Raw genomic sequence first — 15,177 nt, 5'->3', positions numbered from 1 at the left:
TAGTATGTATAGGAAGAAATATATTTAAAGTAGTAATACAAGGGTTCTAGTTAAAGCACGCCCAATAGGTAAAAGTATAATGGCTAGAATCACCTTCTTGCAAACATAAAATGTATTTTTCAATCGCGGGGCTTCACAAATCTGCATCGGCTAATGATATTAGTAGAGCTCGAAGCCCGTCTAGTACTGTTACACCATAAGCAAAGCGGATACAATTGCACATTTAGGAATTAAGTTCAATAGCTCATATTTCAGATAATTTGTTGCTCAAAACTCCACCATAAAGCAAGCAGATAAATGTTACATTTCAATAAACTTGAAAACCCAGATAGGAGTTGGAGGAAATCATCCGAAGATATTGAAAATTGCAATGACAGTCGATCGAGGGCATTGCCAACTATCTCGTTTCTTTTGAGTTTAAAGTCGTGTACATTTGTAATCGATTAAAATAGTAATATAATGGTATTTTGCACAGCGCTTTATAATTTTAAGATCATTTTTAAATATGTAATCAGGGTGGTCTTGATAGAGTCCCGTAAACACGCTACGATGGTAATGTAATGGTTATTATTAAGTTTACAGTATGTAATCATTATTGTTTATGCGACCGTAGATTTTATCAAGATCCAGATTGTATGTGATATATAGTAGAGGTAGATCATAGATGGATTTTCTTTTACCCGACTGCGTCAGAAGGAGATGGATCTAAATCGTGATGTTCGGCTGGTACACATTGAATTCAATTCATTTGGGAAGAGTGTCTATTCAATCAATCACTTTAAGGTTTACGCTACTTTTCGACATCCTAATTTCAAATATCTCAGTCTCAGAGGCCAATTATGTACCTCTAAGAGAAATTGTCGCTGTCACGTCAGCCTAGATAATCCTTAAACGGATTACGTCGGCCCATTACCTACAGGAAGCCTTGTCGACCGAGCAACGGGCTGGCCGACTAAACAAGTGTCACGCCATACAAAATACACATGAGCCTTTGACTGCTTTTTTAACGTGTTTAGATACTACACTCGTAATGATGCATTGTAATGGTCAGCTGAGTACTCAGAGGTGTTGACTAGTGTAGTAGTATAGGACACTTATAGCAACTGCACTAGTCTAGCTAGGAGATATGATTCGGACCTCTCGGGGATAGTTTTTGATATAATAGCTGTGGAATAGTGACAGACAGACGGACGACGGACGTACAGACGGGCATGACGAAACTATAAGGGTTCCGTTTATGCTAATTTGGCTAAATTCATCTTTATTTTTAAACTTAATTGTAAAGAAGTAAAATTCATAAGAAGGTAGGTACATATTTTTTAAATCCGATTAATGCTTTAAATTCAAGTTCTATTAACACAACTCTATCCACTTTTTTTTTAATTATCTTATGTATCTGATAAGTTAAGGTAACATTAATTAATGAAATATGATTAGTCGATGAGAGTGTTATATGTTATATGCGACGATTAGTATGCAAAACATGCAGAAAGTCGTTAAGTAAATAAACTTTCCCGCTAAATTTAATTTTAAGCGTGACGCAACGCAATTTATAAAAGTAAATATATATTTAATTTGTCAAGTATGTTGTTTGCCGATATCGTTAATTCTTACGAAAACTAAAAGTTAACTTTGATTTATGATATATATTATGCCTATTTAATATGCAAAGCCTCTTAATGTATGTATTTGGAATTTGGATCATCATAGGTACAAACAGATGAAGAAATAAACTTTAATAGCTATCTATTTGACAGTTTATGTCCTTGGCGCTATTTTAAGGGGAAAGAAATTAAATCTAACTGCAACCGGAACTGAAAACTGTAATTTACCTATATATTTAACGATGTCTGTGATTTTAATATAATAAGCAGTGATCACAATCAGAAGCAAGTCGTGTCTAGATAGTAAAATGACTTGGTACCTAATAATTATTAACTCTATTTCAATACTTTAACCACTTACTTCATCCTGCTACATGCCTACGTAATAAGTATATTTACATGGCGACTATCAAAAACAGGAGCTTCTAGGTTTTACAGTTTTTTAAACTTTTTAGGTAGTTGTTTTGACCAGCCTCTGGCATAACGTATTTAATATGCAAAGCCTCTTAATGTATGTATTTGGAATTTGGATCATCATAGGTACAAACAGATGAAGAAATAAACTTTAATAGCTATCTATTTGACAGTTTATGTCCTTGGCGCTATTTTAAGGGGAAAGAAATTAAATCTAACTGCAACCGGAACTGAAAACTGTAATTTACCTATATATTTAACGATGTCTGTGATTTTAATATAATAAGCAGTGATCACAATCAGAAGCAAGTCGTGTCTAGATAGTAAAATGACTTGGTACCTAATAATTATTAACTCTATTTCAATACTTTAACCACTTACTTCATCCTGCTACATGCCTACGTAATAAGTATATTTACATGGCGACTATCAAAAACAGGAGCTTCTAGGTTTTACAGTTTTTTAAACTTTTTAGGTAGTTGTTTTGACCAGCCTCTGGCATAACGTTCATACGTTCATGCTGGGACCCAAGTAACTTTTTACGTGCCATTTTGACATAGGCAATATTATATTATATCTTTTCGTTTGAAAGGGATGCTCCCATCAACATCTAGGTACTCGTACTAATAAGTGTTGCATTTTTGTTGTTTATTTGTTTCATAGGCAGGTACTTTGTTTACTATAAGTACATACTTACGTTAGAAATTTAATGACTAGCCTAGGTAATTACAGTTCCCAGTCTTAACTGGGTATGCTTGTTTAATTAAAGCTACGTTAAATAGGCCCAATAACGCCAAAACTATTTCAGAAATTTCCGTCTTCTTGCCATTTTAGTGGGTCGTTTTTAGGGTTCCGTTCCAAAGGGTAAAAACGGGACCCTATTACTAAGACTCCTCTGTCCGTCTGTCTGTCACCAGACTGTATCTCTTCAACCGTGATAGCTAGACAGTTGAAATTTTCACAGATGATGTATTTCTGTTGCCGCTATAACATCAAATACTAAAAAGTACGGAACCCTAGGTGAGCAAGTCCGACTCGCACTTGTCCGATTTTATTATGTTCTTATACAATTTGTTTTTAAATAAGGTCCAACTGTCATAGGGACCATCATTCGGCGCGAGAGGTATACATATACTGTATAGGTAGTAGGTAAATTTCTGACAGTGGATGTGGAACTTAATAACCATTATGTTTCCTTTAGCTTTTAGTTATGTAGTTCTACATTCCACTATGATTCAATCTCGGTGACGCATTACTACATTACTACCTACATCTACCTATGTGTAGGACAAAAACTTATTGCAGCAAAAAGTTGTCTTAGGTCTCTACTGATAGTGGAACTAGTAGCTTGCCGACCTTGCCGTGCATTATGAAAATTATACAAGATATATTTTATTTTGATATGGATACATTTGGTAACACTATTGTGTATCGCGTGCCATTTATGCATCAGAATTGAAGCTACAGCAATTTGAAAGCTAAGGGCATCGATATGGTAAACAAGTCGGCAATGCAATGCAGCTCGAAGAATGTAAATACCAAACAAAATTCTGTATCAATCCGTTAACGTCCAGCATTACTGTTGTCGTATGTGGTTTCTAAAATTGTTATGATACCGCGTTGCGCTACTTAATTGCTTATTTAAATGAGGATTCAATGGAACTAATCTTAAAAATATCTCGGGTTATATGGTCTCCTGCGTAAGTCATAAAGGGTTTAACCCTTAGGTGTGATGTGTGATACATAGGTCTGCGTAGTGCGTACCTATTTACCAATATGTTCCTAATATATAAAGAAGTTTTCTCGCGACTGCTTGTCACCTTGCAGCAATTTGCATGTAATAACTAATTTGAAACGTGTTATTATAAAAGCTAGCTTTACCTTACACCTCTGCATGTTACTTATAGCTGAGATATTAATTATTTTTCATTAGCGCTTGCCTTGCGATTTTGCCCCGCGGATTTCCCGTGGTATTTCAAGGAATGATTGTCCAGACCTGACTAATGAATACTATATAAGTAGGTACTTAAATTACCTACCACACGACGTGTATATTAGGTTCCCATCCCATTGTTAACAGCAAATAAAAAAGTGCTTAGCTAATAAAATACGTATACCTTACCTATTGTGTTACAATATTTTTGTTAGTAGGTAAAGGTATGCCTACTAAGTAGATAAGATAAAGATAATCTTAAAATGCACTTGGTTATTGAACATCAGAATTTAACTACGTAGTTATCTATAACCAAATATTTCTATAACGATTGACATTTCAATACTTTCCTAGATCTTAGATTAGATACACGATAGATCTTAGATACAGTCATTCAGCTGCAGAAAAAAGATACCCCCCCCCCGTGCATAGAAGTTTGTATGCAAAGGTGCTAAGCGAATAGTAGGTATTGCTGACTGTACATAATTCGTTTTTTAGCATTAGAAAAAAGGTGTCAATCTTGACGTGTCTTCTTATTGAAAAAGTCGATGACAGCAGATATGCAACAATTATATAAGTAGCACATCCCTTGCTATGCATCCTCGCACATCTCTGGTGGGAACGCAGACTTAATCTTATTGGGGTATTTCCTTTTAACTAAATGCCTAGGAAAGTTTACTTGCACTAGTTTCTGATACCGCGTAGCCAGAAAAACCCGTAACACCTTTTTTAGAACTTTGTCGCTGTTACATGTCATGCCTAAATAATTAGGTACTCACTTGTCCATCCGTAATTCCGTATCAATTAAAGAACTCATATGACAAAATTGTTAAAATAAGTAGGTAATGTCGAAAGTACCAAAAATATTCATTTAGGTAGGTAGAATGTGCTAGGTATGGTAGGCTTTATAGGTATGTTATATCGTGGTATTATTATTTAATAAATAGAGTCCCTATAAACTCATTTACCTAAGTAATTTAAATTAGGTAGAATTTTATTAGCACGTTATTATTATTATTTGGGTAAATCATTAGATAGGTACAAATATTAACTTACCCTCAACTTTTCAGGCAAAATCAAATCCAAATTATTTGCAACCGGCATGAAAGTACAAGCATTACACCCACAAATTTCTCTTTGAATATGATAAAACTTTGTTTCACACTGTTTTGCAGTTCTATTGCACTTGCGCGGGAACAACTTTTTCACATCTCTTTGTAAAGGCGTGCGTAATCTGAGTATCGCACCGCACGACTCAGTCGACTCAACACCGGCGCATACGTTCGTCGAATACAAAACAATAATGTACGACGCCGCCGGTGACCACGTCGGATGATTCACGTAAATAATAGACAGTAACGCCATCTATTAGAAACTATGCATAAATAATTTTCTGCGCCATCTAGTAACCAATTTAGTAAAAGCTTCCTGAAGTTCTGCTATTCATCAATAGATGGCGCTATAAAGTAGTGTTGCTAGATGAGAAATATGGTGGTGTGTGGTGATGTGATGCTTACGTTATTTTCCGAAAAAAATATAGGATAAATATGATATTTTTAAAGTAAATTGTTTTATTTTTAATATAGTATTTACTGCAATTGTAACTTTTTTGTGTTCTTTGGTTTGTACAATAAATATACATGTATATTATTGATAAGAAAACCGGTTATAATTTTAGTTTATTACGATTTTGGTTGCGCATGGCACATCACTAGCTAGTTCTTTCTCTGTCAAAATGGCTGCCGCGCAAGAGGTGCGTGTGTTTTCCCGTTAAAATAATTTGTGAAAAAGCAGATGTATTGTGTTATTTTATCAGTTCATTAGAAGCAATGACTAATTTATTTACCGTGATTTCAGGCAAGACGCGAACCAATTCAGGCCGTTCAGGTCTTTGGCCGCAAGGTGAGTGTTGTTCCAATCCCGTCCACGTGTTGATGCCGATTTCCTTAGTTTTTAAAGTATTAAATGCTCGAAATCTTACTTTTATCTTATATTAGCCTGATTTTTAAATAGCTCATCTGTTTTTTTATGAAACAATTATGAAATCTGCGAATTCAATCCTTTCTTGCCTTTAACTGACATAACCTATACGTCGTATGACAGTATTTTATCAGAAAGGAGAATAAAAGATTGCGTTGTACCAGCCATCTCAGAAATCATTTCTGTGTTGGTCTAAACGGAAACAACATTGTCGCAAGATTTTTATATTAATATACAACTTACCACCAAGCGTCAAACGCTAAAACTAACCTCTTGCTGACATTCCATGTATCTTGGATACTTTATACACGTATTTTAAATGTCCTACTATTTCTGGCTGATACACAGCCGTAACAGAGACAGTCGTAAGATACTAACAATATTATTTTCTTATAAACAATGTTAACGTTTTTTTAATCATTTTCAGAAAACTGCGACTGCAGTAGCATACTGCAAGCGCGGACACGGTGTGCTCCGCGTCAATGGCCGCCCGCTGGACCTGGTGGAGCCCCGTCTGCTGCAGTACAAACTGCAGGAGCCCATCCTATTGCTCGGCAAGGTGAGCTACTACCTAAATCATAGCGAATGGTTACATTTGTAACAAGATCAAACAACACCATTTAATTTTTTCAGTTTTTGATGACTACCCACCTATACTTATTAAGTCAGTATAACTTCATGAAATTCCTACTGAAAATATTTGATATGTATGTATTGCATGCATTTAAAACAAATATTTATACTTATCATTATTGTATACATTTAATCGTAGCTTCTGTTCCTAGTCCTTGTTGCACTCTTCTATCATTGTATTGTATTGTAACCTGTGTTAATGTCAGCCACCCTTTAAACCAGCGGTCGGCAACAGGCAGCCCGCGAAGCTCTCACTCTCCCTGGCAATTTTGTATGTAACATTGACAAACGACAGTGTTTGATAAAGTCACAGAATATTAACAAAGTGCGGTCCGCGTCAACTCCGTGAACTACTATGTGGCCCTTGCCTGCTAAAAGGTTGCCGACTGCTGCTTTAAATATTTGCAGTCAATATCTGGTACCGTAAAACCACCCAACTATAGTCCAGTACTGCAACTATGGTCCTCAATAGGGTTGTACGGAGCTCCGGTTCCGTTATCCGGATCTCCCGAGTGGCATTACACATCTGCTTCGGTTCAGGTTCCGATACTTTTGAATCGGAAGTTATATCAGATGTCAAAGCTTAGCAGGGCAGCAAGCCATGATGAGTGTTTATTTCCAGTTGTAAAACTATTTTACCTTCAACTAAAAAAATCTAATAAAAGTCACACCTGAACAAATATCTAATATCTTTGTTCAGGTGCAACTTTTATTTTAATTTGGACCATAGCTGGGAGCTTTGGACAGTTTTGACTATAGTTGGAGGTTTTACGGTAACCAACAGTAGTGCAGGTTACTCTTAATTAGTTGTGTAGTCTTTGCTTACAACTTTTATCTTTGTGTATGTTTATTGTTAACAATTGTGTTACGTGGTCGGACCATTTTCCTATATTTTTGGAATGTGACCTTAATGTTATAGTTCCTAGACTCTCTAGAACAACAAGACAGGTTCACGTAGATAAAAATGTAATATGGGGGGAGAGAACGACGGAACAAATTGTTGTTTATCGCAACGAATGTCATCAAAGACTGCGTTTAATAAATTTTCCAATAGAATTAGAGTCCTGTGCCGATAGGTATTGTCAGGAACAGGGACATAAAAAAGTTTTGGACCGGCTATATGAGGAAATCGTTGGTGCGCTTAAGAGTGCAGCGACTGTCGGTCGGGGAGACAGGAAACCGAGGGCTAAGAAACGGATTGTAGGTTGGAACAAACATGTTAGTGCCGCTCACCGGGTGGCTAGACAAAGGTTTTATGATTGGATAATGGCTGGAAAGCCTGAAAGTGGTATTCTTTTTAATGAAATGCGTGACAGTCGCAAGGTCTTTAAATCGCGCTTGAAATGGTGCCAAGATCATGAAGATCAAATAAAGATGGACATAATTACCTCTCATCATTCAAAGAAGAATTTCCGCTCCTTTTGGAAGGCCACAAATAAATTAAAGCCTTTGAATGGTCACCCGGCTAGCGTGGGGGGCGTTAGTGATCCTAAAAGCATTGCCAACCTCTTTAAGGATCATTTCGTTATAAAATCGGCTTTAGGCCCAACGAAGCTGGGGGGGCTCGATAGTGAGACCGAGATAGAGAGTGTGGGTCCTAGCCTTACGGCTAAGGACATTGCCAAAATTATAAAATCAATGTCTGGAGGTAAATCCCCGGGATACGACGGTCTCTCTATTGAGCACCTCCAACATGCAGGTCCCCACATATCGAGAGTGTTGGCAATGTTTTATACCTTGTGTATTAGGCATTCTTATCTGCCAGATAATCTAATGCGGACGATCGTCGTACCTATTGCCAAAAACAGGACCGGAGACCTGGCGGATAGGAGTAATTACAGACCCATTTCGTTGGCAACAGTCATGGCAAAAATACTTGATAGTGTGCTTAACTCCCAGTTAAATAGCCATGTTAAACTGCATGATAACCAACTAGGTTTTCGACCACAGTTATCTACAGAGTCGGCGATCCTGTGTCTTAAGCACACTGTCAGGTATTATGCCAAAAGTAAAACCCCGGTGGTGGCCTGTTTCCTCGATCTATCTAAGGCTTTTGACCTGGTTTCCTATGACCTACTGTGGAAAAAGCTGGAAAATACAAGTTTACCGCAGGAAACCATTCGCATTTTTAAGTATTGGTATGGAAACCAGGTCAACAGTGTTAGATGGGCAGACGCGTTGTCCGATGAGTACAGGTTGGAGTGCGGGGTGAGACAGGGGGGGTTGACCTCACCTACGCTCTTTAACCTGTACATCAACGGACTAATCGAGGCGCTCAGTAGAACCCATGTCGGCTGTCATGTGGATGGAGTCTGTGTTAATAACATAAGTTATGCAGACGACATGGTTCTGTTGAGCGCGTCAGTGTGTGGAATACGCAAACTCTTGAAAATTTGCGAAGCGTATGTTACTGAGCATGGCCTTAAATATAATGTGGCCAAAAGCCAGCTCATGGTGTTTGAGTGCGGTCGCAAGAACACAACGGAAGTCCCTGGGGTTTGCCTCAATGGTACCCCTATAGATAGAGTGGACCATTTTAAGTACTTAGGCCATGTGATCGCGACCGACCTCAAAGATGACAGGGACATAGAAAGGGAACGAAGGGCCCTGTCGGTCCGGGCGAATATGATCGCTCGCAGATCTGCAAGGTGCTCCAAAGAGGTGAAAGTTACATTGTTCAGGGCGTTTTGCACTTCCCTCTACACCTGCAATCTGTGGGCTCAGTATTCGCAACGGGCATATGGGGCTCTTAGGGTCCAGTACAACAATGCGTTTCGGGTGTTGATGGGGCTGCCTCGTTTCTGTAGCGCATCGGGGATGTTCGCGGCGGCGCGCGTGGACTGTTTCTACACTACCATGCGTGCACGCGCGGCATCCCTGGTGCGCCGGGTGCGCGGCAGTCCCAACAGCATTCTGCGATTGATAGCGGACAGGGTTGACTGTCCCTACTTGTCACACTGCGAGGGATTGCATTCTCCCGTAAGTGTTATTTTGTTTTAAATTTAAGTCTAGCTGTACCTACCTACTAACCCCTTAGTCTTGTAAGTGTTACTAATAAAATGTGTCTTTGTTACATGAAATAAATGTATTGAATTGAATTGAATTATTTCACCTCAGGACCTCGCTAATCCGGACAGGCAAAAAACTGGGTTCAAAGGCACTTAGATTTCATAATTTTGTGACTATCAATGGCCTGCCTGCGTCAAGACCATCCAGATTAGCGAGGCTCTACTGTAGTGTAGTGGCATCTAACACCATGTGTATTCTCTGCATGCATACACTGTAGTTTACGTTTTCTTACACTGGTCAGTACCCTTCTGTCTTTTTCTTTACTGGGCTTGGATTAGTTTTTACTGTAGTTACCTACCTAATACTATTTGTGATGTCTTTGTGTGCTCCCTTATTAAGTAATTATATTACACACTTATCACACTGCCGCTGCACCTGGATATATGATGAATGCCTTACTAACAGTATGCATCTGTAACAGTGTGCAATATCAAATAAACATTGACAGAAAGTTTAATTTTACCCGGCTTGGCCTGTAGTCAGTAAGTGTCAAGTAAATTATACCTTTAATACCTATCAGATGGTGTAAACAACCTTTTTAAATTAGTTTGGAGTATTAAATTTATTCAGATATGAAAAAAACCGGCCAAGTGCGAGTCGGACTCGCGCACGAAGAGTTCCGTACCATTACGCAAAAAACGTCCAAAAATCACGTTTGTTGTATGGGAGCACTTAAATATTTATTTTATTCTGTTTTTAGTATTTGTTGTTATAACGGCAACAGAAATACATCATCAAGTGAAAATTTCAACTGTCTATCACGGTTCTTGAGATACAGCCTGGTGACAGACGGACAGACAGACAACGGAGTCTTAGTAATAGGGTTGTTAATCCATAGTTCATGTTTTGTTAATTTTTACCATCTATGCGTGATAAATATTTCATTTTAATGTGAATTATGAACAACTAACTTCTGATCGCGACTTAGTCTGTGGAATGATGATGATGATTGATAAAAAACTATCTTATGTCTTCCCCAACCCTCAAACATCTTCATACAAAATTTCATCTAAATCAGCCGTTTAAGTGTGAAGAGGTAACAGACAGACAGTTACTACTTTCGCATTTGTAATATTATGTAGTAGGGATAACTATCTTATATAATGATGATCAAACTTATTCCGAACCTGAGTATCTTTGGATGTGAAGTAAACATACATATCTGATTCTTCTTAGACTAAAACTTCATACACTTATTTTCTCATAGTTGAATTATAAGAAAGAATTCTATTAATTTCAGGAAAAGTTCTCTGGTGTGGACATCAGAGTGACGGTGAAGGGTGGTGGTCATGTAGCCCAGGTGTACGCCATCAGACAAGCCATCTCCAAGGCACTCATCGCTTTCTACCAAAAGTGTAAGTTCTCATTGTAGAAAATATTTTTAACACGTTTAATAAGACCCAGCCCAGGACAATGAAGATGAACTAAAATATTTATTTTCAAAAGAATGTCTTATCATCTATGTGTATGTCAGTGATCCCTGCCAGTTTAAATTGATGAAAAAAGTGATAAATTAATTGCATGAAAAATTTCATAATCAACCAATCCATAAATTGATGTGGCATATGATTATGCCACATCAATTTATGGATTGATCAGGGGGATTCAATTTGCTGATCCCTTTGATCGCCAAGTATGTACATCGATGCCAAATATGACAACTAATGCGCAACAGCCCAATATCAACCTTTGTGCATTGGGACACTTCCGACAAGGTTTACGATGACGCGCCGCACACGATGGTCTGGCATTCAAAGTTTAACCTTTTAGAATTTACTAAAATGATCTTTTATGTCAAATAAAATTTAGTTTAAGCACCCTTTCTTTCCAAAGCTGGCTCGCCCCATGCTTGTCAGTCATTTCAGGGAAAGGAGATAATTGTGACATTTACCAAGCGACATGAGCCTTCCATGCCATGCCAGTTTGAAATGTGCACTACAGTTTTATTATTGTATCACCATAGACATAAAATATACTGAACATTAATACTTGGTAACCTAGTTACTTACTACAAAAATAATGTATTACTAGTTTAACGTGTAAAATTGCTGTGGGGGACTCGTATCTCTATGCCAAATTTCAACTAAATCGGTTCAGCGGTTTAATCGTGAAGAGGTATCACACAGACAAACAGACTTTCGCATTTATGATATTAGTATAGATTTATTGGTCAAGGCTGTATTCTAGTATATTTCCTTATTCTTTGGTATCATTATGATGCAGTACTAAAACAGTTCTCTATTATAATATAGGTAAAACTGCTTCATAGAACTAGAGCCTAACTTGTCCAATAATATAGTTGGTGTTCACAAAGTGGTATTCTTCACTCTATAATTATTTGACCCCAGGATGTCATCATTCACTAACAATTTACCAGCTCTAATATACCTTTTTGTTAACAGATGTAGATGAAGCTTCCAAGAAGGAAATCAAGGACATCCTAGTCCAATACGACAGGAGCCTGCTGGTGGCCGACCCCCGTCGCTGCGAGCCCAAGAAGTTCGGTGGCCCAGGCGCCCGTGCCAGATACCAGAAATCTTACCGTTAAGACATCCCTATTGTACGTTCAGTGGTGTTGCATTGGTTTGTGGACCAGTGGGATAGCATTGGGTGTTAATAAAAAGATAAAAATCTATTTGTTGGTTTTATTTCTTGTTGAGTCGTGTAGCGCCACTAGCGCACATTTTTATTAATCCTTTGACCGCCAAAGACGTCAATACGCGCGCGGCTCCTGTCCACACGAGAGGCGTGTCGTTCAAAGGGTTATCCTACAGCAGTAGAGGCACAGAATAAATAATAGTACTAGGTACAGACCGTACAGAAGGTTCACTCTAACAAGACGCGTCTATTACGACGGATATGACCGCAAGGTGGCGCAAGCGCGAGCAGGCGGCCGTTCCGTAGCGGCGGCAACTATTATGGTTAGACACCAAAATTGGTGTGGGCCGCATGTAGTGACGCGACGAAATCGCGGAATGAGCCAAGTCTGGTAGAGGTAGCTAAGCATAAGCATTATTGTTCAAACTGCTGGAAATACGATTTTATTATTGAATTGTGCATCATTTTTAAAAACTTGCTCACGTGGCATTGCTAAGTTAGCAACATTTGCTGCTAAATGTAACCCCTTTTCAGCCATATGTATAATTGACGATGTTTAACAAAAAAAAAATCTAAACGGCCACGTTTTGGCGATTAATTTCATAAAAAGACGCGTTTTGTGTGCAAAGTAATTTGAACCTTAATTCGAACTGCTAAGGTTGAAATTATAAATTAATAAAAAATAAGTGCATTCCTGTTGCCAGGGTGGTTTTGGGATTATACTGAGCAACTTTTACTATGGGACCAACCCCAAAATCACCATATTTTTTTTGCGGGATTGCACTTCTATTTTAGCCATCCTGTATAAGTATGTAATTAAATCGTTCAATGGCTAAAAATGGATAACCCTTTCACTTTTAACCTGCCAGAGACCGCTACTGACGCACTCGGTTACCTACAGTTAAATAATAACCTTCGTGCATTACAATAAGGTTTACGATGGCGCGTTATGTACAATAGACGTGGCGTTCCAAGGGCGAACTAGAGGGCCTAACCACTAAGCTCGAAAATCTAAATTACGTTATCTGCCTCTCTATCACTCTTGCGGATTCGAGTGATAGAGAGGCAGATAACGAAATTTCTGTTTCGCGGTAGGCCCTTCCTTAGATTTCAAGGCTGTAGAGTCCAAGCTAATAATTCTTCAAAGACAAAGTGCTATAGCAGTTATGGATGGATGGAGTAAAGGATGCCAATCTCTTATGTGACCGCTTTCAGCTTTAAATAATAGTTCCTAATCTCTCCAGTGGCGCTAGTTAGGCTCTGGGACATGCGTACAACATGAACCATATAAGGCAACAAATAACCCGACCAAATTACGTAGTTGGTTTTGGTAGTATTTCGGTGTATAGTGGCGCCGCCTAATTACTGTTTTTTGATGGACACTTTTCATACATAGAGATTTGGCTCCTTTATATAGTCTCCATGATAGCAGTGTTATCATTAATGTAAATGTCAAAGAAATATGACACTTTCTCACTTTGTTCAAGTCGGTGCATAATTATACTCTGGCAAACCCACTTTGTTATTAGAATAAGGCGGTAAATTCTTCCTCGCCTACATTGTTTAAATTTGCAGCCTTTTTCTACTGGAGGAAATGGCTTGCTAAACTATAGCTTAGACCAGCGGTTCTCAAACTTTTTGGGTGACGAAGACGGAGCCCTTATGGAAAGCGAAATATTTGACGGAGCCCGAAATTAAAAATGTACGTTTGTCACTGTGGACCAGATATACCTATAGAAGAGCTGTTTTTTTCTTATTATTACAAGTTTTCTCGCGGAGCCCCAACAGAGCACACTTTGAGAATGGCTGGCTTTTGATTTTTCTAAAAGCCGTAACAGACTACCGCACCGGACAGCGACCTTGGTGCTTGGTAAAATATCTCTTTCTCGCTCTAACTTATAGCTGCGTCCTTAACGCACGTACGGCGACCACCTTAGACGATCGATACGTTTACGTGCGCCGCACCGCACCGCACCAAGGTCGCGCGCCAGTGCGGCCGTCTGCAGATACAGTAGTTTGTGGTAGACACTAGGTAGGATTTCCGGTTCGAACGTCATCTTGATAGTAGCCTCGTGATTAATTCCTTTGTTTTTTGCTCATTAATATTGTTTAAAGTGTAATATCGATAGCTTTATTATATAATAATCTAATGTGGTAGTGTGCAGTGAATGGAGAATTAATCTCAAAGCGTGTTTAACCACCATTTTAGAGTCAACAGCCGGTAGTCCACGTGCTTCTCGTAAAATCCAGCTATCGGTTTTACGAGACAACTACAACAACCACCGAACTGACCGAACAGCGTCGTGCTCTAAGAGCATTTATTTTGTTCCTACCCTTTTACGTGACATTGGCTACGGGCAACACCGCCCTCAAGTCCATCAAGAAAAGAAAAGAAGACACTATAGGTACCCCCTCAGAATAATGACTAAAGCATAGAAGTAGGGCAAAAATGCTTCGCAAATATGTATACCCGTACTTTACTTCCTTACGAATTAGATAATGTGTCGAAAAGAGATGCATATATGCTTGTTATTTCTCATTTACGTACGGTGTCATAAGTTTGATAATTTGTTAGGGATGTAACTGAGTCGACTTTTTATATCGATAAATTTTGCATAAGTTTATGTGCCGTGTAAAAGAATAATCACGAAATTGGCAAATTGATAATAGTCTGGCTAATGAAAGTTGAACCTGAATAAACGCGGCAATTTCAAGAAATCTGTAGCAGGCGGCTCGTTGAATACAAGGATTGCATAACTTTTATACTTTTTATAATTTTCATATTCTAAAAATCATTAAAAAGTATAAAAATTATGCAATCCTTGGAATCAAAGAGCCGCCTGATATGAGGATTAATGCATGTACCTAATATAGCTTTTATCTCATCTGCAGTCTACCACTCAGAACCGTCTAACTATACCTCTCGTTTTTTTATCATTAGAAAGA

General features: G+C 38.3%; 2 protein-coding genes across 2 annotated transcripts in view; one reads left to right on the top strand and one right to left on the bottom strand.

Moving 5' to 3' along the window:
- LOC134747177 (uncharacterized) overlaps nucleotides 1-5,220 on the bottom strand; it is a 47,367-nt gene extending 42,147 nt beyond the window's left edge. The window contains exon 1 of the mRNA XM_063681756.1: nucleotides 5,008-5,220. The gene's annotated coding sequence lies outside the window, so the exon portion shown is untranslated. The remainder of the gene's footprint in view (nucleotides 1-5,007) is intronic.
- Nucleotides 5,221-5,629: 409 nt separating this feature from the next.
- Nucleotides 5,630-12,268, top strand: LOC134747147 (small ribosomal subunit protein uS9). Its single transcript, XM_063681729.1, has 5 exons — nucleotides 5,630-5,704; nucleotides 5,809-5,853; nucleotides 6,359-6,490; nucleotides 10,874-10,988; nucleotides 12,036-12,268. The coding sequence occupies exons 1-5, from the start codon at nucleotides 5,687-5,689 to the stop codon at nucleotides 12,179-12,181; spliced, it is 456 nt and encodes a 151-aa protein (XP_063537799.1). The 5' UTR covers nucleotides 5,630-5,686; the 3' UTR covers nucleotides 12,182-12,268.
- The last annotated feature ends 2,909 nt before the right edge of the window (nucleotides 12,269-15,177 follow it).

The sequence above is a fragment of the Cydia strobilella genome, chromosome 14 (assembly GCF_947568885.1).
Source record: "Cydia strobilella chromosome 14, ilCydStro3.1, whole genome shotgun sequence".
In the NCBI taxonomy this organism is placed as follows: domain Eukaryota; kingdom Metazoa; phylum Arthropoda; class Insecta; order Lepidoptera; family Tortricidae; genus Cydia; species Cydia strobilella.
This window is presented reverse-complemented; position numbering and strand designations above follow the sequence as displayed.

Excerpts from the sequence above, each read along its gene's own strand:
- LOC134747147 (XM_063681729.1), top strand. Across the intron at positions 6,491-10,873 it reads CCATCCTATTGCTCGGCAAG|GAAAAGTTCTCTGGTGTGGA; the intron begins GTGAGCTACTAC and ends TATTAATTTCAG. Across the intron at positions 10,989-12,035 it reads CATCGCTTTCTACCAAAAGT|ATGTAGATGAAGCTTCCAAG; the intron begins GTAAGTTCTCAT and ends TTTTGTTAACAG.